This window comes from Eufriesea mexicana, unplaced genomic scaffold, assembly GCF_001483705.2.
Source record: "Eufriesea mexicana isolate 0111107269 unplaced genomic scaffold, ASM148370v2 scaffold7050, whole genome shotgun sequence".
Classification (NCBI taxonomy): Eukaryota; Metazoa; Arthropoda; class Insecta; order Hymenoptera; family Apidae; genus Eufriesea; species Eufriesea mexicana.
In genome coordinates, this window is record NW_016914879.1 from 24,260 (window position 1) to 46,986 (window position 22,727).

General features: G+C 49.6%; 1 protein-coding gene and 1 pseudogene across 1 annotated transcript; one reads left to right on the forward strand and one right to left on the reverse strand.

The window, feature by feature from the left end:
* Positions 1 to 492: 492 nt before the first annotated feature.
* Positions 493 to 13,168, reverse strand: Cep164 (centrosomal protein 164). The gene is given in 12 exon segments (XM_017907159.1): positions 493 to 588; positions 590 to 806; positions 896 to 1,090; positions 1,316 to 1,547; positions 1,650 to 1,822; positions 2,246 to 2,679; positions 3,289 to 3,614; positions 4,232 to 4,651; positions 4,733 to 5,610; positions 5,678 to 6,439; positions 9,948 to 10,211; positions 12,702 to 13,168. Coding segments are annotated over 12 exon segments (4,005 nt in total). The 5' UTR covers positions 12,781 to 13,168; the 3' UTR covers positions 493 to 563.
* A 3,328-nt stretch (positions 13,169 to 16,496) lies between these two features.
* LOC108552543 (uncharacterized) lies at positions 16,497 to 19,077 on the forward strand (annotated as a pseudogene).
* The last annotated feature ends 3,650 nt before the right edge of the window (positions 19,078 to 22,727 follow it).

Genomic DNA, 22,727 nt, shown 5'->3' on the forward strand with positions numbered 1-22,727 from the left:
TCTTTCCCTTTCTCTTTCTCTTTCTCTATTTCTTTTCCCTTCTTTTCTTTTCCTTTTTCTTTCTTTTCGGAAATGTCACGCGGTCACGCGCGTCACAGCAGTCGTGTCTCGAAGCTCGTACGCGTATCGTTCGACGATCGAGATTCGAGACGACGATTCCGTTGCATCCTGTTGCACGCCCGCGCCTCGTTGCAGTCTTTGTGTCATAGATTCAGCGATGAAACGAACTGAACTCGATAGGAACAAGCAAAGGGGTTGTCAAGTTAGCGCGATAGGCTCGACCAAGGCGGGTACGTGGTCCAGAACATGGTTAAACAACGAATCTCGATCGAAACACTCGTTTCCAAACGACCGTCTTCCCGATTTATCCGAACGATCCCGACCTGTCCCCCTTCGACCGAGGGACCGAGCCTCGAATGGGATCGATTAACGAAAACACGTTTTCTTGAATTGATTGAGAAACACGTGTAGATACATCGAATCTACGTCAACGAAACGGGTACTCGAGTCGCCTAGCGAATGCCGTTTGGAAGCAAACTTTTCGATCGACTGTGGGTTGTTCTTTATAGAGTCGTTCGACCTGGATTGATCAGTGCTCTCGACGCAAGTTTGTCGCAGCCAATCCCGTAGATTCCACGTTCTTTCCATCAGGTTCGAGGAGTGTTTCTCAACGGTACAAACGCTGGTGGTGAAGCCGCTGTTAGGACCATATTGGGCGATGATGTTTTGCGTTGTGGGTGTGGGTGGTTGCGTGACTGTTAACTGAGACAGGATGTTCGACTGAATATTCGGTGTGCCGAATGTTCCTGAAAGACATCGGCGATCGAGGTTAACGACAGCGTTCTTCAACTTCGAGAAATCGAGTCGAAGAAGTCGTTCCCGCGGCTACACTCACCTTGCACGTTGCTCGACTGGGCCGTAAGATGATGGAAACGTAGCCATCGCAAATAAGAATACATCAATGTCGGTGGCGGCGGTATGTCCGTGTCTTGACGTTTATTCAGCACGCCCCAGATCTCACGTATTTCCGAGTTTAGGTTTTCCAGGCTTGCGATGATTTCCGTCGACTCCTGGTAGTGATCCGGTTTCTCTGAGTACGAAGGATCAAGACGACAAGATCGAAAAGAAATTCTTGAGTGGAAGAAAATCAACGAAAGACTGCGCTTCGACCGAAGGAAAACGGGTGGCGAAACGAAACGACGAAAGCGAAGGATGGCAACTAAAAAGATAACTGATAGCGGAATAGGGGAGAGAGAAAGAGAGAGAGAGAGAGAGAGAGAGAGAGAGAGAGAGAGAAATTATCACAGCCGCTCACCTGTGAACGTGTCGGTTCTCATGTCGGTCGAACTGATGCCACTGCTCACGCTGGACATTTCGCTCAACGACAATTCCTCGTTTTTCGTTATAGTCGAGTCGTTCTCGTTCGTTTTCGCGTTAACCACTCTCTCCAGGGACTGCTCGAGGTGCCTCAGATGGATCACTTTCTCGCCCAGAAGGCTCTTGGTTCGATGCAAATTCACCTCCATGTCCGACAGCTCGCGTTCTTCCTGAAATTCCGAGCAACCGATTCATTCCGAGTGCCGATCAACGATTTCTCGGGAAACTCTCTGCTAGGGAAACCGAGAAATTCTCTGCTAGGGAAAGGATACCTGAACCAATTGCTCGAGGGTCGCTTTGACGCTACGTTGCTTCCAAGCCATCTGTCGTCCCTGGAACACGTTCTCCTGATGTCTCAACGCCTCCCGTGCTCTCTTCACCGAGTCCCTTTCGACGTGAATTCGGTGCCGGAAGAACTCCAGCTCCGAGGAGGCGTTCGCCGGTGCTAGAAAATCGAGCAGAATCCTTTTCGGTGTCACCCGACGAGCTCGTACACTTGACGATGCTGGTGTAAGCAGCGTGCGAGAAAATAGGTAACGAGAAAAGAAAGAAAGGAAACTAAAGACAACGAACCTTGGGTGATGGAGAAAATAAAAAAAAGTCTGTCGGTGCACTTACGAGCGAGTGAGAGTGTGAAGCCACTAGTTAAAGTAGAGTGTATAGATGCCTGGGGAAAGAAAAGAAAACGATAATCGATTCTCAAACTGGAGAAACGAAAACGTAAATAAATAATCGCGTACGCGAGAACGTAAAGGAAGCGATAAAAAGCTGCGAATATCGGATTTTACGTGAGACGGTCTCTAGCGAAACTACGTATTCGGAGATTACCGCGACAATGGTCGGTGGTGATCCCTTTGCGGAAAGTTACCTTTGTCTTGAAAAGGATATCGCAACGTGTAGGCCGTTTCGTTACTTGGCAATTGATCACCGAGATCCTCGAGCTTCTCCAGCTGCTTTCTGATGTTCTCGACCGGATTTTCGAGGTTGTTGTTATTGTTGTTGACGTTATTGCCGGTGGAAGGGTTCGGTTTCGCGGCGGTGGTCGGTTTCTTGCCAATGTTCTTCTTCGCGGTGGTCATGTTCGCGTTCGTCTCGCTGGCGAGGCTGGTGTCAACGGAATGGAATCTCACGTTCTTTGCGTTCGACGTAGCTGCGCTCTTCTGAAACCCCGAGTTCGTCTTCTGAACGTTCGGTTCGTTCGGATCGTGTAATTCTTCCGACTGCTCGTTTGTGGTCGTCTGAGTCTCGTGCGCTTTAGTGTTCGTCGTCGCCGAGCTCGAATGCGTGTTTCGTAGTGGGGTACTGCGAGCACGATTTAAGGCCTATAGCCAGACATTAGGACGAATCGCATGAACGTGATGGAGTACCTTCACAGTTTTCGTCTCGCTACGCGCGACTGTTAACATTACGGAGGAACACCGGTTCGATTTCGTAATTTACACGACTGTGACATTCGTCAGATCCGATCATCCGAGATACGGACTATGTAACACGTACATAGGGGAGGTAACGAATGTGCTGAGACTCAGAGGTGTAGTAAGTGGCATTGACTATGAAGGTACTGGAATTGGTGACGAGGAGAATGGATTGTGCAAGATCTTAATGCTAATACAGTGAACGCTTGATCCAAACAGAAATATCGTAACACGTGGATAAAAACCGTGCTTCCGACTGATTTGCTAAAGTCATGACACGTACAAGTGGTTCAGAGCGCGATCCAACATGTCAACCCTTTGCGATTCAATTCGTTTCTCTGATTTCACGCGCCCTCCTCTTGTATGACGCCGCTAGAATGGCGCGACAGCCTAAAATATTGCAATTAAATACCGAAAGTTGATCCAAGTGACAGTGGAAAAGCAAACGGTTGACCGGAACGAAAACTAGCGAAGGGAGAAGCCTGAATTCACTCACTTTTGATCCGACGACTCGGTTTTCTCCGTTCTCGTTCTCGTCGACGTCGATCGTTCCGTCTCCGAGGCCGTGGTGTACCCCTCCTTCCTTTTGTTCCTCCTTTCGATAAACGAACGAACCTCCTCCTTTAGCTTCCTGTACTTTTCCTTCAACGCTAGGTATTTGTCCTGTATCAGTCGCCTCTCGCAACGCATTCTCTCGTACTGGAAGCTATCTATCATGATAGTCTGGCCCGATCGTCTCTTTGCCTCTATCTCTGCGTCGCGCGAAAAATCCACCTGAATCTCCGTCAAACGCTGCTTATACATCTTCAGGGTGCGATCCTCCTGAAACCACAACAGCAAACATTTTTCAGTCACGAGCTCGCGCCGTCTCTCTTCTATTTCCCATCTTTCCGATCTCTCCGATCTATCCGATCGTCTTCCCATCGTGCACGGGTACCAGAAAGAACCTGAATAATTTATAAGGTAGGTGTACCGGTAATCGGCAGGCCGTGTGTGTTCGGGTCGATTGACATATGTAAGAGTGTTTGGTTTGCGATGGTATACACTACAGCTTTATTGGTCTTCGAATATAATTTTCTTCTCTTTTTTTCTTTTTTCTTTTCTTTCTTTCTTTTTTTTTTTTTTTTTTTTTTTTTTTTGGAAAAATGACATATTTATTTACGCCAAAGGAACCGACGAGCTGCCGCTTTATCGCGTTCGCAGAAAGAAATTGCACGTATGTAACGAGTTAACCAATCGTTGCATAACATTGTTCGCATCGTACCCATAACCTAGTATCCTTAAGAAACAACGTGGTCGTTAAACCGACGGTTACGCAATTCAACGAGAAAAATAAATCTTCGGTAGGGACAGGAAAATGATACGTTGCGCAATAACAAAGTGTACAGAGTTGCACAGGGTACTTACAATTAGGATAACAGACATCGTCAGGTACTCACGTTGATTTTAAAATCGCGTAGAATTTCGACTAGACGTTTCTCGTGCTCCTCCGTGATTTTCGTAATGTTCTCCTTCTGTTGCACACGCAGCTGAGTTCGCAACTCGTCGAACTCTTTATCCAATTCCGTCTTCATCGCTTTTATTCTCGCCGAGTGTTGCTTCGTCAGTTTGATCTCGCTGAGTTTCGCCAGTTTCTCCTCGTCGAGGTCGCGTTCGTGCTCGTTCTCCAATTTTCCCATTTCCTGATTCCGTAGTTCCAACAATTCACCTTTCCTCTCGTCGAGCTCGGTCTTCAGATTCGTCAGGATCTCTTGTCTCTCCTTCTCGTAGCACACTTCCAATTCAGCCTTCACCTTTTTCAGGTTCTCCAACTTCGCCTCGTCCATCTCGGCGATCAATTTCTGGATCTCTCGTTCCTCCTGAAAGAATCGTATGAAACGATTAGAAAAATTAGCTAGATCCAAACGATTCGATGGATCGTGCAACGTAACCAAGCCTACCTTCACCACCATCTTCCGTCTCAAATCTTCCAGCTTGTCGGTCAGCTGCTTCTCCAATTGCTCCTTCTGTTCCATGAAATTCTCCTCCAGCTCCTTCTTCACCTGCTCCAGCTTGTCCTTGTAATCTTTCCTCAGCGCTTCGACGTCCCTCTGATGCTCCTCGCTCAATCTCGTCTTCGTTTCCTCCAGGATCTTGCTCTGCTCGTCCTTTCCCGACGCTTCGCTCCGTTCCTTCCGCGAGAGATCGGCTTCCGGATTGACCTTGGAAAAGTCGGAAGTATCCTCGTCGTCGGTTTGCTCGTTCCGCAAGAAATCCACCTTCGGCTTGATCCTCCTGCGCGCTTCGGAGTCGCTGTGGTCGGTCTCGCTCTTCAACACCAGGTCGATGTTTTTGATTTTGTTAAATTTGTTCGAGTACGTGTAATCCAGACTGCTTTCTCTCGACAGGCTCTCCCCGGATAGACTGTCTCGCGCCATTTGGACACGGTGCTCCTTCTCGGAAACGTTCTGCAGGGTGAACCTCTTGCGATGTTCGTTCTCGGGAACGTTCCTCACGACGAACCTCTTGCCCACGAGTTTCCCGTTCCTCTTCGAGACGTCGATCTTGTCCGCCGACAAACTCCTCTTCATACTCGCGTCCAACTGGCTCTCCGAGTCTTCCTTGGTCTCGTCGTTCGATCTTTGGCAATTCGACTTTTGCGACGAGGGAGTCCAATCAGGATCGCGGCTCGTGAACACCTGAGCGAGCATCTGCGCGTCCTGTCCCTCGGATTCCGATTCGGAATCGTCCTCGGACCTGGAGTAGGTGAACTTGATGTCCACTTCCTTCTCTATGTCGAAGCGTACACTCTTGCGTTCCTCGTCCACCGGTCTGACATCTGTTGGGAATAGGAGATAAATTTGACGATCTGCAGAAGGATTTCATACTAGACGTAATTTCCTTACCGTCTTCCGACTGTTTCTCCCTGAGAATCGACTTCAACTTGTCCCCTCCGACGTTGCTGCTCTCGTCCGGGATCAGCATGGTCCGGAACTCCTCGATCTTGGCGCCCTCGTGGCTAGGGGTCGTGTCTCTGCTCCTGTTGCTCTTCAGAAACATCGTCCCACCGCCGCTGAGCGTGAGTTCCTTTTGCTGGCCGAATTGACTAGGGTGTTTCTCCTTGTCGAACTTCTCGGCCTTTTCCGACCTGGCTAACGTGGTCATGCTGAGCTTGTCGATGTCTATGATGTTCTCCTCGGAATTGAACCTACTGGACAGCTGCTCCCAGTCTTTCTCGTGCCTCGGACTCAGGGATTCCGATCTCTTCAGCACCTCCTTCAAGTCTATCTCTTGCATCGGCGTGGTGATCGTGGAGGCATTTGAGATCGACGTGGTCATTTCCAAGAGCCTAGGACATTCGTAGAACTTTGGATCTTGGAACTTGAGGTTCGTGTAGTCTCTGGCAGCTCTGTTATTTGCCAGAGGATTCTCCATTTTCGAGTCGTCCCGTTTAGATTGTTGCCTCTCTTGGCCGGCAGCGTCTTTCTTCTTCGCGCCATCGAGCTTGTCTAGCTTCTTCAGAGGCGTCAGCTTCGTGGGGATTCTGGTTGGCGACGGATTGGTCTTGTTGGATTGCTTGGTCGGTTCCTTCGGCGCGGAGGTATCTTTCGGCAGAGTCGCTTCCTCGTGCGACTCGAGGTCCTTGGCCGTCGTTTTCGAGTCGTCCTCTGCCGATCAGAAAACACGCTTTGTATAGCTTACGCGGGCTGTTTCGACGCTGTCGAGAGAGAGAGAGAGAGAGAGAGAGAAAGAGACAAGCTCGGAAGAGGCGAGAGTCGATACTCTCTTTCCAAGGATCAGAGAAACGCGCGCAAACTTTTTCCCGCTCGCGATGGCCCACTCGAGCGAGAAGAGGCGACAGTGTCAACGTTCCCTCGCGAGCGAGTCAACGACTGTTTTTTCCCTCTTTTTCCTCTTTTTTACACTCGCCACCGAGGTAAGAGTGGCAGCGATGAAACGGATAAGAAAATATGCCTAAAAGCCCGAAAGAGCGCCAAAGCTGTTATTATTTAACAACGGAGCGTACACTCGTCCTATCTGAAATGTCGAGCATTTACGTCAAGTGACTCTGTTCTTCCTTTCATTTTTTTCATTTTTTTTTTTTTCCTGTTTTCCTTTGTTACGACGATCCTGTCTGTCTCTTATGTCTCGCGAAAAGGAACGAGAAGGAAAAAGAAATCTTTCGCGAGCGAAACGTGGACGAGTGTCTGTCGGATTTGTTGCACCGATCTACGAAGCTCGGTGCACAAAGCGTGACATTTCGTCTTTCAGCGACATTTGCATCGCAAAACAGCGCGTGCATAGGAAGGAACATTGTACCAGTGGCAACGAGGCAAAGTAGATAACGAATAGATTCATGCATATACATGTCGACATCGATACGCGTACGTACGAAGACCCTGTAACAGGTGACAGAGTGGAGAGGGAGGCGGTTACTTATAGACCCTAGTCCGTAATTCCGATTCGCGTTTTCGAGTCTAACGACGACGCATGCCTCGTTAATCCGCGTACCAGGTATCTGGACCAAGGCTAATCTCTCCCGCGAAATTCCCGCGCCGAAAGAAAATTCGTTCTCGAAAGATGGCGAAATCGCGTTTCGAGCGTAATACGTGCGCAGTCTCGTTTCCACTTCGAATCCATTACGGCGATGGGAAAATGTCGCTCCGCGCACGAGCAGCGTGCCCAAGTGTCCTCGATGGGGTGGGAAAATTTCAAAAAACCCCGCCCTTTGGACCGGTGTGCCTTTAATCTTCCGCCGGTTTCCGATGTAAAAATGAGAATGCCAAAGGGTGAGAACTGCCAACAAATATTGACATTTCACGCTCGCGTAGCCCCGCTCGTCCCATTCCGCGAAAGTCGTGGCGCGATCGACGCGTCTTTACATCTAGGTCTCGCGACGCTTGACCGTGACATCGGCAATGATATTTCGGACGAAAGAACACGCGCGACGCGGCGTAGCACGAGAATGAGACGCATTACCCTGTCCATCGTGACCCTGACGCGGTGGTTCGAGGTTCATGTCGAACGGTCGCAGACCCGGGCGACAAAATGGCCGATGAGATTCGGGCTGACGAGCGAAACGCGCAACGCGCAACGGGAAAGGCGAGAAATTCGCGGGAGCGTTGATCGGTACCCCTTTGGAGCGGAGACTGTGTCAGCAGCTTGGGTACAGCAGCCGGTAAAGAGCGTTCGCGATGGCGACACGCAACGATTCGCGTTCGATGGACGGGGACGCGATAATTGGACGGATCTACGTTCAAGCAACTATTACGTACTTTCACGAGCGAGCGCACCGACACGTGAGTGCCTTAACGAATGCGTGCACGGTGAGTACCGGCTCGAAAGAGTTTGAAGGGTCCTCTGCGAGGAGCGAGCGGCGCGTCCGCATCCAGTGGAAGAAGTCGCGCAACGAATTCGCTGGCGTATAAATTTATCGTAATGGAACCGGATCGCGGTACACGGCCTTTAGTCACGGTTCACAGGACGTGTTTCGCTTTCTACGAAAACAATCGTTACGTTCCAAGCGAGGACGCGAGCGATACCCTCCCGGCGATGAACTTTGACGAGCAGACGTCGGAATTAATTTACGCGGTGTTTACAACGGATTATCGTGTTTGTTATATAAAGGCATCGGGAGAGTCGCGCGAGATAAGATTAACGTTACCGCAATCGATACACGTGTTGGTAAATAATTAATAAACGGAGCGGTCCGGCCGCGATCCTGCACGCTCGTGAATCGAGAGGTTACGTAAAGCTCGCATGCCTGCACTGTGGCTTACATAGCTGTGAACTACGCGGCGTTACGTAAAAAAACCGAGTCAATAAGTAGAGGCTGTTTCGTTGCCTTCGGTCTGCCGCGGTCATTGAAAAAGAAAACGACGCGCGGTCTGTAATTGTACCGACTCGATGCCTCGAGATCGTGCGCGAGACGATATTCCCGCTTTACGTAATCGCCACGAATCGTTTGGCTGACGCGTGACCGAACGACGGTCCACCAACGTGGACCACGCGTCGAACGACACCGATCGCACGCTTAATTAAGAGTACGCCAAGAGGTGTAAGTTGGCGACGATATCGGGGAAAAATTTCCGCGAAAGCACCTAAAAATATAATCCACGCTTGACGAACAGCCAGCCTGGGCTTCGATTGGCAAACGGATACTCGGGATTTCGATGCCGGTGTACTCTTGGCAAAGCGTGTACCGAACAGCGCGAGGAACAGCGTTAACGCGGATCGACCATGCCCGAAGATTTTTGGCAATCGTAAGTAGCAACGGGATGGTCGCGTTGAAAACGTAACGAGACTCCTCGCACCTCCGATGACAATTCGTACGCCTAATTTCTACGATCTCGGGAGACGAGGAAACCACGTTAGATTTTCGAGCAGATACGATTATCTTATCTGGTTGTTTACTGGAACTCGCGGCGATAAGCCGTGTTCGGCTACGAAAGATATAGATGCAGGCGAATTACGCGCTATCGAGTGGTCGTTATCGAGTGAAAGCTCTGATCCGAGAGAAAGACGAGTTGTCCGACGATGCGTGGAATTATCAATTTCAACAGCCAGAAACGGACTCGTGCCCGTTCGGAGTGGAAACGAACGTGGAGCCAGCAAGGTGACAAGAGAACGATTACCGTAGTCTTTGGTCTTTTTCGAGTGCGAGGTTTAACCCTTTGCACGACGACTCTGTCTCGCGTTGCCTGCCACCGGAGAAGCAAAAGAGAAAGAATCACGCCATTACGATTCGATGATACGCATATTGTGCTTTATTTATACACCATGATCTACATACATGTACAAAACGCGAATATACGTGGTTCGATGAATAATTTACTCCCTGGTTAGAGGGGCGATAGACGACGACGGATAAAAAAATATTACATCGTGTTTTATCATTTTTCGATCAGTCTTCTCGTCAATTTCACACGCTCTGCAACTCGATACGCATCGATCGTGGATGCACGGACAAGTAGAAACGTATTTGCGATTAGACGACTAGAACGTACGCGGAACTCTACCGGTTCCATCGGTGTACCGATGAAAAAAGTGGATGATGCATCGGTTAATCAGTCTTTGTCTCTATTAAGCGCAAAGTGCAGCCAAGTGATATCGGTCCAAGTGCAAAGGGTTAATCCTATATTTTCCATTCAGCCGTAATGACGAGGCAATCCGTACCGACGCTGATTTGCCTGGTGTTACCGGGCCTGGTGTTGCCAGCCCTGGCCTGGTCGACCATCTCCTTGTAAATCGCGTCCAGCGGATGCTGCCAGGTAGTAGTTCCGGTCGAGGCCTGATAGTAGTACCAGGCGCCGCTGGTCTCGTGGAAGCATGGTAGCCAGCCCTTCGGGAGAGCCGCCATCAGGCCCTCCCGGGCCAAATTCAGCAGGTGTGGTTCCGTATCCGGGTCGATTCCCAAACGCCTCGCATATTCCAGTACCTCTGAAAAAGCACACGTGCTCCATTAGCTGATTAGAAAGCGGGTGGCGGACCGTGTGTGCCTCGCTCGGGGTGCACGGGGTATTAATTTGCCTGGAAACGCGCATTTACCGCCTCCCGTTCGCCTCCTATTCGCCTCGCATTAGCCTCGTATTAGCCTCGCATTAGCCTCGCGTACGTGTGCATGCCGGGTATTTTTACGAAACGGGAAAGAAGGTCAAGGACTCGTCGAGCGAAGAATAAAGTTCTTCGCCGCTTCTACGCGAGCGTGAATTTTTCCCAAGTATCGCTCGAGCTCGCGCCATCCGACCCGACCACCACGGGGCTCTTTATTATACACGGTTAGAGGTATATCGAATTTATAAACTATCGCGCGTTATAAATACCCTCGTCGACAGGTAATAAAGTAAGTATCAATAAGCCAGCGAAACGAGCTAATTTCAAAGTTCTTCGGGTCTCCGTATGCGAAGCGTGACACGTTCATCGATTACAGACCAGGTGGAGGAGTACACGTGGCCATAGGGGACTCTGTCCCTCGAGAAGAAGGGGCACGTCGAAAAGTGTTTACGCGTCCTACGCGAATACGTTCTACCGTCTAACAATCGTCGATACTAAAAACGAAACTCTACTTTCCGTGTGTCGCGTATCAAGCTAATTAGCGATAAGGTTGAACGTTCGTCAGCGCTCGTCCTATCACGCGCGTATTTGCCGAGCAAATTTCGATCCGGTTCAGGTTTAATTAACTTCGTAGCGACGCGCGTCGGTTACCTATGCCTAAAATTGCCACATTAACCGACAGAGTTCATACGCAGTTCGAACGTGCAAAGGTACCACGTTAATTTCGACACCGCGTGTCGTTCGTTTCCCGTTAAACACAATTCGCGCCTGCGCCGTGCAGAAGTCGAGACTTAATCCCCTGGATAAACTTCGATACCGATTCATCGATCCTCGTCGACGATAAGGAAGCTACCGATTATCAGCTGTTTCTCTCTTCGTCGCCAGCCTTTCGCGGCTAAGGGAAAGGAAATTGATCCCGGTAACCGTGAAATAGCGTTTAAAAGCGGCTACCATCGCGTATCGACTGTGAAGCAACGCGAGCAGCGTCTAAGATTAAAACGCGCGGCCAACGACGGCGACGCGGAATAAAGGGGTGGTTCGACGAGGGTAGCCTGAATGCTTCGCGTTTTCTCGTGGAACTGCGGAATCGCGACGACGAGGATACAAAGGGAGCCGATTAAAAATTCCATCATGGAAGTCTTTGACAGGTGGCCGAGTATGGGGGAAACCGCCACATCTGTCCTTCCTGCGATGGCGAAAATTTCGTGGCTATGGCGGTGGGAACGCGCGAGTTTCGCCGCGGTTTCCTGCGGAATCTTGCGAAACGGGACACCAGCGCGAATTTCCCTTTCGATCTTTCCCAGTTTCGCAGATTTTTCCCTGCGGGATCTGACCGGTGGTACAGACAGCAAAGGGGGAGGTCCTCCAGGCTTATGACAAAACTTTCGCCGCACTGCGGATTCTATTGATTTTCCTCGCCACGCTAGGGTACGAGCTCGGTGTTCCCGTCTGACCAGGGTGTAAATAAACAAGGAAACTCGCCAACGAAACTGTTCAACCCTCTGCACCGTTTTATCCACGACTTTTTATATATCAACTTCCTCCTGTCGATCTTTCATCCGTTTTGTCCGGTTATTGCACCGCGAGCGAATTTCGCTCCCTCACTCTCTCTCTCTCTCTCTCTCTCTCTCTCTCTCTCCCCTGTCTCTCTCTCTCTCTCTCTTCCGTAACCTCTCCACGAAAAATTCTCGTTTTCTCCTTCTCTCGTTCGGTTGTTCGAATGGAGAGACGCGAAGCGGAGAGAAAGAATCGCCGGCCGTTGAATCGATATAAGGAGACACTGGTTGGTTCGTTTCGAAATTAACGCGTCCCCGGAATGGCGACTGGTAAATGTCACGAGCATCGCTTTCCGATGTTTCGCGAGAAGCAAACGCCGTCTCGCGTTGCTCCGTGTGGCAAAACGAGTCGCAAATACCCGGTCGCGGTTTCCTTTGTGCGAAACGGATCGTTAAATATGCTAATCGAAGTCTCGATATGGATTGTTTAACCTTTGCTCGAGCTAATTAGCCGTTTCGTGGTCTGATTCGAGGCCGGTGGAAAGGAGCCTCGCGAGGTAGCGGGATGACGCGTAATAAGGCGAAATATATCTAGCAACGATACCGTGATTACCGAATCCTCGCCGTTTCCAAGGATTCGCGAAACAGCGAGAAAGAGAGAGAGAGAGTGAGAGAGAGAGAGAGAGAAGAGAGAGAGGAAAAGGAAAAAGGACTTGGAGGGAGAGGAAGGGAGAGCCGGAAGTGTGTATGACAGTCGGTGGCGAGCGAAGAAAACCACCCCGTGCTACATCGATCGAGAGAGGAAAGCTGGCAGAGAACGGGAGTGGAAAGTGGCGAGAGGAAAGAGGGCGATGGTGAAAATTGACGGTTTTCCACGTACCTTCGTCTGACGGATGCGAGGTGCCGTCGAAGATCTCCTTGCACACGATCGTGGCTGCGCTTTCCTGAGAAACACTCATGCTAGCACGAACAGCCGAGTCCCTGGCGCAGGAGGTTCACATAACGCGTGAAACGTGGACTTGCCTAGGCCGCGGACAATACACGGAAGAGTCGCGTGGGCCGATAAACGTCATTTTTCGTAACGACGACGCGTGCACGCGAGACTTTCGCTCCGCCGACGAGGCCTGTCCGACGACAGTCAACGTTCAATTCGACTTGAACGTAGGCGGTGGAAGGAGGAGCGAACACGAAGCGTGCAGCGCCCCCGGTAGCCTGACCTCGAACTAGGCCAATGATAAGGAAACGAGTTACAGCCGGCGGCAACTGTCTTATCGATTAACCGAAAGCCAGCAGCGATGCCGTTCTTGTTGGCATCGGGTGCGCGGGAAATATCTCGATCCGGCTGCACGAGCGCGACTCCGCTTTTTCCTCCTTTCCTCTCCTTTTTCTCCCATTTCTAGCTTCGTTCGCCGCGTCGAGAATTGGAGTGGAACGCGTCGCTTCTGTGCCGCCTAGAGAATGGACCGATGAGATGCTGATGACCTCGCTCTCGGTTACGGCCGTCGCTCACGCTTTACTTACTTTCGCGTTTAAGCTCCTTTCGCGAGCTGAATGAACTTTCTTGCCTTTGTAAAGCTTCTGCCAATCATTTCGGATGACACTTTGCAGTTCGCCAAACCGTAACCGCGTTTTCCCAAAGTATCTTTCGTATTTCCTAATTCCACGTGTTTCCGAACAGAGGAATACTCCAAAGAACGTGATTACTCCCCCCGGTTTTTAAATACGTCGATGCAACGACATACATATTATGCTCTATGAGCTCCTTAAATATTCCACGGACAGAATACGATATAAGTATATATTTATGAGCGAATGAATAACGCATCGCGACACCGATATTTCGAATGCAGCCAATTGCCCTTTCAAATGATAGATTTCTGTAGAAACAAAATGGGTTATCGTTCGAATTGTATTTTCTACGCTTATTTATAAATAATTTTTAACCTTTGCCGTATAATGCCAATTGAATATTTCAAATCGATACCTGGAGCGGTCGACTTTGGTAAGAAATATCGATCGATAAACGCGAATGAAAATTTTGTACTTTTTTACTGAAAAAAAGGAAAAGAAAAATGGAGGAGCTTATGAGATATTTTTAGACGTCAATTTTTTATTTATGTACGTTGATTTGAAAATGTTGGACGATTAATTTTTTATCGATCATCGTTCAAGGACTAGGGACAACGACCGCAGCGCCAGTGCCGAGAATACCGGAATCTCGCGATGAACTTCTCCTAGAAGAAAACAGCTTTCTTCTTTACCGACGGCTCGCGGTAACTTCTGTATCGGACGGTGAAGAAGTTTCCCCTAGACGCGACGCACGTTTTCGAAAAAATTTTATGCAATCTCAGAGATACGACTACCATAGTTTTCCCGATCTAAATAACGCGTGAGTGTCGATTTTCGAATTGTATGAGCCGAAAAATTGTAAATAACGAAATCGTTGCGTTTGATCGTTCTCGGCAGAGATGGCGCCAACGTATGCTTAACTACCCTTAAATTTAGTATCTTTTGTAATAAACTGCTAACGACCTCCCGGTTGATTATTTTATTACTAAATGCACAAGCTCTGTAAATTACATCGAACCTTAATCACCGTCATTCAATGAACGCGCAATATTTACATACTTGAAACATTTACCTGCTTAATTTATGCAATATGCAGCGCTACGTATCGACATCGTTGCACGAAGTACTTTTACGTTCTTTAATACCTTTTCACGACTTCCTGCTAAAGCATAAACGTTAAATTATACCAGGGACCCTAGAGTTTCGGGGGGAGAAAGATGATTTTCGTTCAAAAATCGGTACAGGAAGTTACTCCTTCTCGAGTTGGATATTTAAACCAATTCCAAGTTTAAAACGAATACCGTTTACTCGAATTCCACAAACGAACTGTCGTTTTACATCGAATAAACGTTTAATATTCCACCTTTAAACGTGGAAACTTTTGAAACAACGAATTCCTCGAAAATTAGCAATTTTAAGTACCGCTAATGAATTCGTGACAGGCGATTGAAAGGTATAGTGCTACAATCGAAATTGAAGCACCGATACGTCGAATAGATCGGCGAGTTTCGCTCGTTAATAGCAAATTACGAGCGTGCAGTGGAAAACAAAAACGAAAAATTCTTCCATTCGATGGACTACAATTTACTTAAATTGCGGCTGCCGGAAGCAGCCTATTTGAGGGTGAATAAAAATTGTTTGAAAATTTTCGTTCGACTGGAAACGATATCGTACTCGGCTCCGAATTGATCGATTTCAATCGAGCTCGAGTATTGCCAGCGATTAATCGTTAGAGCGGAACCAAAGACACGCCGATTGTAAATTCGATTCTTCGTCTGGCGCGACGAATCGAGGATCGAAAGGAGAATCGAAAGGAGGATTTTCGTTAGGCCTGGATCTTTTTCGTCAAACTCGAGGTTCGAGCTGTGCAGAGAAGGTGCCAGAGACGCGTTTGTTCGATGGAAGACGGGTGTTTTCAATGTCTTTTGCAATTTCGCCGCGGTACCAGTTACGCGAGGGACCGATCGCGTTTGCAGCAACAGCGAAAATAATGATCGGCCATCGATTGGGACATTTAAATTTCACGCTCTATAGAAAACAACGAGGACCGCCGAATCACGGTGTTAACGTTAACGACGCCAGGATTCGGCTGCCGTTTCGTCGAACGCGAAAATTAAATGATAATGATATCCTACACCGACGCTGCGCGAAATACTTGCGGCCTCGAGTCGAGAACATTTATTTTCTTCTCTCTCTTTGCCCTTTCTCGTCGTACTTTCCTCCCTCTTCGACTCAGCCTCCGCGTTTCCTTCCCCTTTTTCCACGCTTTCGTCTCTCTTCGTCCTTCGTTCCTTTCCGCGCTGCGTTTTTTGTTCTGTAAAAATCCTCGTTAACTCGAATCACGATTCTCGCGTATTATATAGAGTCGGTACCGACTTTCCACTTTTCCCGGGCTAAATAAATCGTTAGAGGTGGCTTGGTGGCCGAGCGCGAGCTAATGGCGCTCCTCTTATTATTCTTTCTCGGTTTTCCCGGCGAATCGCTGGCTTAATCAACGTTCCAACGCGCATATAGGGAGGACCGACGAATGATACCGTGGAACGATCGTTTAATTGACAGGCTTCGATGACAGGGCGAGCTCAAACGCGGCACTCGCCTTCGCTGCATTTCGCCGAGGTACGAACAAAATGGCTGAGATATGCAGCAGAACGGGAAAATGTTTATTCGAGACGAGCGATATCTTTTTCGTCGATAATTCGATAACGAAAGCTCCTTCGAACGATATTTCGCTGTCGCGACGTTCCGTCGAGATCGAATGATATCGCCGATAACGAAATCACGCGAATTACCTTGACGTTTAAGCGAGATTTTCTTCTCAGGCTCCACCCGAGAGAAGAAGAAGATAGAGACCAAACATCGCGGCACAAAGATCATTACGGTTCCCGTGAATCGTGGCGCATCGTGAAGAAGAGGGTACAATGGGACTAGTTGTCCGACAGAGGTGGAGGAAATCCGTTACGTGGCCATGATGGGAAAACGTAACAACCGAAAAATCACGTACATTACCCGGAACAATAAATTCTATTGGTCGTTAAAGCCCTCGAGCTCCCGCCGGGGGATCCCCTAATCTGACCTAACACCGTAATGTCGTTACCTTGTTAAATAAATGTCGCAGCAGGAGGGTCGTTCGGGGCTGGCCAGTCGGTCTACAAAAGACCAACCCCTAAAAATTGGGCCAACGTCCGCACCGTTCAAAATGGTGGACCAACGCGCCGCTTGAGAAAGCAGAAAGGCACAAAAGGAATGACGTTCGACTGACTGCAATCTTTCTCGGCAATGGCCGATTGCAACCTAACCCCGACCACTCGTTTCGTTGAAAGACGAGATAATCGGGTGTTGATGAAGTGGAACCGCGCGATTCACGTTTGTAACAGACTTCACGATTGCGATCTTACGGCTCGTTTGGAGAACAGCGTTCCTTTCATGTGACAGAAAGTTTCATTCACGCAAACAACGTGCTTTAAGCTACGTAATCCTTTCAATTCGGCTTCTCTGTCTGGGTAGATTCACTCGCGCGCCGATTGTTCGAAATGGCTGTTAACATTTTTAACGTTCTCGCGGTTTCCATGCCGACCAGCAGTTTTCGCGATATCCAACAATCGTGGATCAGTTTCTAAGCAGCTTCTTCGATTTCTTATTAACAAATTTGAGCGTCTGGACTATTCTGATAAATTTTACACGAAACTTGCTTCTCTGCTCGTAGATATCGACGATCATATTTTTCTATTTCCTACAGCGAGTATCCAATCGTTCGCGAAACTCGTGGAAGATTGGAAAATGAGTCGTACTTTGTGAAAATAATAGCGAGAAAAGAAAGCGACGTTGGTGAAATTCAGAGAAATGCAACGCTGTTGCATTCCATCCGAAAATTGTATCGAAAGACACCGCGATATATATGACGGATTATTACGTACCATGCAGTGATTTAATATCAAAGGAACACGCTTTTGTATCGCTGAAAGTACGAAAAATATCGGGCGTAAATGTTTGGCGAAAGGCTTAAAAGCAGAGAGGAAATGCGCCATTGCGACGGCAAGCAACTTCTGTCACTTTCATCCCTTAAATTTCCTCCTACCCTCCTCGACACCTCTATCTTGATTAAAAGGCATTAGAGAAATTTACAGTTGGCCGACAATTACGCGAATAATCGCTGCGTCGAAAATATCAAACGCAAAAGTCTTTGGCAAAGCGTTGTTCGTCACTGCCTGTATTCCACGCGAGGCGAAAACTTTTTAGCAAATTCATTCGACGCGTGTTTTCACGCGGGTTTAACAGTGGCCTGAGCCGATGATTATCGGCGATGACAGTTTTTACGGTTTCGAATAATAACGCAATTCTTCGTCATCCGGTCGAGATGTTTATCCGAAATCTACGTGCACCTGGTAACAGATGTCCGTTTCTCACGTGAACGACAATCGAGATCTCTATCTATATCCTTTGTTTGACTCGCCGTTTGATTTTCATTGGATAACCACGAGATGGACGTTTGACTGCAGCCCACGGGTTTATTCGGACATAACGATACGTTAATTGACAGTGACGTTGGAGCGTCGAAAACGATATAATTAACGAGCTGCGAAGGAAACTGTGAAAAACAAATAGGCCGGGAACCGCGATGAAACAAATTTCCCGCTGGTTCCCCGTGCGGTGGAATCGCGGAGAAATTAGGCTCGGAACGGAAAGAAATTTAGCGATGCCGATGAAAGAACCCGAGCAGGGTTCATTGAAAGCGATGGCCGAGCAAAGACCACTCGCGAATAGCCACGGCGTGGCGTTCGCCGTGAAAAGCTCCGTCTGCGAGATTCTATCGTCGATAATCATTTGCATGGAGCCCATTTGGACGCAACGAAGTCGAAATAGGCGAGAAACCGTGGCGGCAATTACGATAGCCAGGTGTGAACGGCGATACAATGAGGAAGACGATGGAAAGAAGAGCTCGCGGCGGCAGGATCCTCCTTGAAGCCGTCGTCAGGACGAGCGCAGACCACAGGAAGACCATTAGCACCAGCGTATCGTAGGCTCGCGGAGAGACTCGGTCTAGCCTTTAAGCGCCATTTTGCTTTTCAATTTTCAGGCCGCAATGCGCGCCACCCCCTCAGCCGAGAGAATCGGCCGTCCGCCACTGTCACTAATTCCTCAATGTTCTTTTCTACGGGGTCTAATGCCAGCTGGAGGCTACGCGGCTGCCAAAGCCAGGATATAATGCGCGGAGGAGGAGGTGGTGGTGGCGGCGGAGGAGGAGGGGGTGGCGGAGGTGGAGACCGGGGTGGTTACGGAGGGTGGAAAACGAAGGAAGCGGCGTAGCACACGCGTGTGCCCGCGCGGCGTGTGCACGCTCGCGGGAACGTTCACCCACACGATGAGAGAGACGCACACAGAGGCCGGCGGTCGAGAAGAAATTTTACAGCGCGACAATCCACAAGGTACGAGAAAATAATTACAAGTTCCGTGAGCGACGAGCGCGAGGGAGGTTCTCGGGGCCGGAGGGGCGCGCGGAGAAACAGAGACGGACGGAGAGTTTCGAGCGGAGTTTTCTTGCCGCAAGGAAGAAGCAGCCGAAGGGAAGGAGGCGCGGAGCCGAGCGGCGTGGCGCGGCGCGGCGCAGCGCGCGAGTTGCTCGCCTGTGCGCGCGACGGAGACGGAGAGATCCAATTAAAAATATTACACATTACCCGCTACACCGCTAAAATGTATTTACTGTTTAAAAGCGGCAGAGACAGAGGGGGCCTGGCTCTCGCCCACACTCGAGATTCGCGCACATAATTCTTCGCGCGCTCTCGCCTTCTTCTACTCGCGCCTCAGCGCGTCCGCGCGCCTCCACGCACACCACGCCGAAACGCATTATGCGTGCAGTCGCGTGTTACCGCCTCCGGTGATACGCGGACGCGTGTGCGTTTCGCCGCGCTAAGCGAGCGGAATTCCGAAAAGCAATTTCCACTACCCAATGTCCAAATTTCATCGAATTTCTCTTCATCTGATCCGGAGATCGGTTCCGATTTTCCAGTCGATACTCGATCGCGATCACTTCCTCTCTCTCTCTCTCTCGGATATCTCTTTCGTTCTAGGAAATTTATCGCTACTTTGGATCCCGCTGGAACGATGCATAGGCGAGATGAAAATCACGGGAAGAAGCAGGCTCGCTAGGCTCGCGGAAAGTTAATACGCGTGCGTGTGATTGAGAGTAATGAAAATCCAAGTCGTGCACACGGTCATCATTGATCCAACGTGACGCAAAGTGAATTGGAAATGCGAGCTTCCTTGGAGACACGCTGCTTTCGACTTGCTTTTCCGTTCCGCGATATTGTCTCGCGATAGTGTAAACGCGTAGCTACCCGTTTTAAATGACAAATCCGCCGTCTTTCCGGATCCGCGGCTTCACTCAGCCTCTCGTTTGCGCGATTTTCAATTTTACGCGTTTCTCCTCTGCCAGGCACGAATCGAAATATTAAAACCGTGCGACGACGAGGTAGAGCCGAATCGAGACGCGCGATTTCGCGTTCTCGGAGAATCCCTGATCGCGAATGAATCGGAAGACCGTGCGAATCGCGCAGCTCGCGAGAAATTCACGCGATCGATTCGCGCTTTATCGAATCAATTAATACTCTACCGTCCGCGGCGCGTGAATTCGCGCGCATCGGATTTGTAACGTCCGGTTAATCGCGTGTAGCGTTAATCGAAGTGGAAATTGGTCAGGCCGCAGTCGATAGCGAATTACATCGTTTACGTATCAGGAGCAGAAACAATAGAGGTCGAAGCGAAGGCAATAATCCACGTGGCAAACGTCAAAGCTCGACTCCACGACGCGAGCTTCCTCGCCGAAAATTCGCCCATTCCGCGATTCGCTCGGCGATTCGATTCCTGAAACGAGAGATCGAGAATCATCCCTCGTTTACGAAACGGACTTACTGATCGAGCGATCGAAATTCGTCCGTTTCGTAACGGACTCGAAGATCTGTACCGAAAAGAAGCGCGACAACGAGAGGTCGCGATCGCGACGAAGAAGCGAGGAATCGAATCTCAAGGAGGAGTCAGTAAATCTCTGTTCCAGCCCGATCAACTTACGAACGATTAAACGTCGAAACCGGAAGAACGGACAACAACGGGGCAAGCTTCCCGATCTCCGGCCTGTCAAAATAATCGAACGAATCTAATTGGACAGAGGCGAGGAATCGATTTAGATCCATTGGCACTGGTTTCTTTCACGACGTCGAGACCGGGGTAGGAATGGAGAAGGAATCGCGGATTCCGTGGAAAAGATCGAATCCGAGAAACGGAACACCGGGCCGATTGTACGCGCAGCGAGTATCGGATCGATGGCCAGCGCCGATATTGAAGGTGACATGTTTTGAAACACACCCCTTTCATCGGTGCCCATGTCTCGGTTTCTATGAGCGTATTTAGGAGGCGGTTTCTTCCCACGTGCTTGCCAAGAAGGGATATACGTGTCGTGTTACCCGGTGTTCCGTTGCGGCGCGAACCATGGCCACCGGAAGAAATTTTGACCGGTAGAAACCCGAAACTTCGATGGATTCTTGGTCCTCCATTTTCGTCCCGATCCGTGTCATCCTCGATCGCTGGCGAAAGCTTCCATCGACTCGCGCGACCGATTAAACTTCTCGCTGCTCTCGCGCGACTTTCCGCGCGAAATCCAGCTCGATGTGGACGGACGCGTGCCTCCGACGCGGTTGAAACGAAAGAAACGGTGGAATAGGATTCCAATCGATAGGGAATACGAGATCGTTCGAAATTCGAACGCGAACCGGACCACGAATCGTGGAATTTCTTCGCTCGACGAAAGCGTATCGACAGCGGTATCCAGCCACGGAGCCAATAAAACGTTCCAGTGACGTATCGCGCGTTCTAATACGTTTCAGGATGATCGTGCGACCTGCCATGTATCCGAAGAGGTCCATTTAAACGTCTCTCTTACGTCCGCGCCGGTGACATTACATATCCGGCCAGATATCGTTTGAATAAGTTAATTAAAACAGGTACGGCTTTCAGTTTAGCCGAAAACAAAGGCGCTCACTGTCAAACCAAACCAAAATAAGAACCATTCACGGTGGCCGTACTGCTTCGTGACACCCACACTGCGTTCGGAACGGAAAGAACCTCTTTTTGTCAGCGCTTGTCCACATTTATTATTTTCCTTCGAGTACTTCTTCCATTACGATCATCGAACCTGACGCGAGCAAGGACGTTTTTGCCACGATTCCCGAGAACACCGCCGTCTACTTTTCGCGCTTAAGAAATTGCAAGTTCCCCCGAGAACTCTGCCGCGCGGAAAGCTCGAAAACGAACGGACAGATTTTTCCTATGTAATTTAAAGAGAAAGTCCGTAGATCACGCTGTAATTACTCTTCAGCCGGTGGTCAAAGTCGGAGAAAGGGTAACCGTACGAAAGAAAGGTCGCGTCTGGAGGCCGCTGAGACATCAATTGCCCCAAAAAGTGTGTAATTTTCGTATTGCCTTTGACGTGGTCGCGATCAGAGCGAGTTGCAAGGCGCGCTTTGAATAGGAAACACGTCTCTTCTGGCACACGCACGCCATTTTTGAAAGCGAGGTGAAGTGTTCCATGGGGTGTCGGCCTAAGACACTCCTTTTTGCATTAATTGAAAAAGCCGATGCCACGAGACGCGGTGGTACATCAAAGAGAATGTTTTCGTTGTACGGAGCCATCGTGCAAACGAAATAATAAACAACATCTCGCTCCCGTTTCTAATGGGATGACTGCTTGCCACCGCGAGAGTATCGTCAGGGATGCCACGAAACCGAGAACTTTCTCGTCCGGTTACTCGCGAGTAATCGCACGGGCAATGCTCCGCGTTAAACGCGATCCTGCGAAAACCGAAAGATAATTATCGGGAAAACTGGAACTAGTCGACAACGTCCCGGATGCATTTCCTCGCCAACTTCCCCATTCTTTTCCCGCTGTCCTGTCGCCTCCGAATCGCGAGACTCGGGCCGGTCGTGGCAATCGGATTACGCCGATCATCCGATCGTTTCGAACCGTCTAGGACCCTGTGAGCTGCCGCGTTACGCGCGATGATTCGCGCCAGAGAGAAAGAGAGAGAAAGAGGAGGGAAGAAAGCAACGAGGGTGGAAGACGAGAAGGAAGAGAGAAGACGGGACCCCGTGTCCGTCGGCGAAGAAAATTCGCAGGAGCCGTTAGAAGCGTGCGTCGAGACTGCATCGAGGCTGCATCGGCGTCGTTCTGACGGCAAAGCGCGAAGACAAGAGTGTGCGGAGTGTAAGGTGCAATCGAGATTCCTGGGTATTTCGCGTCTACGTCGCGTGACACAGGCACCGAGGCGTGCACGTACACGCGCAGACAGCT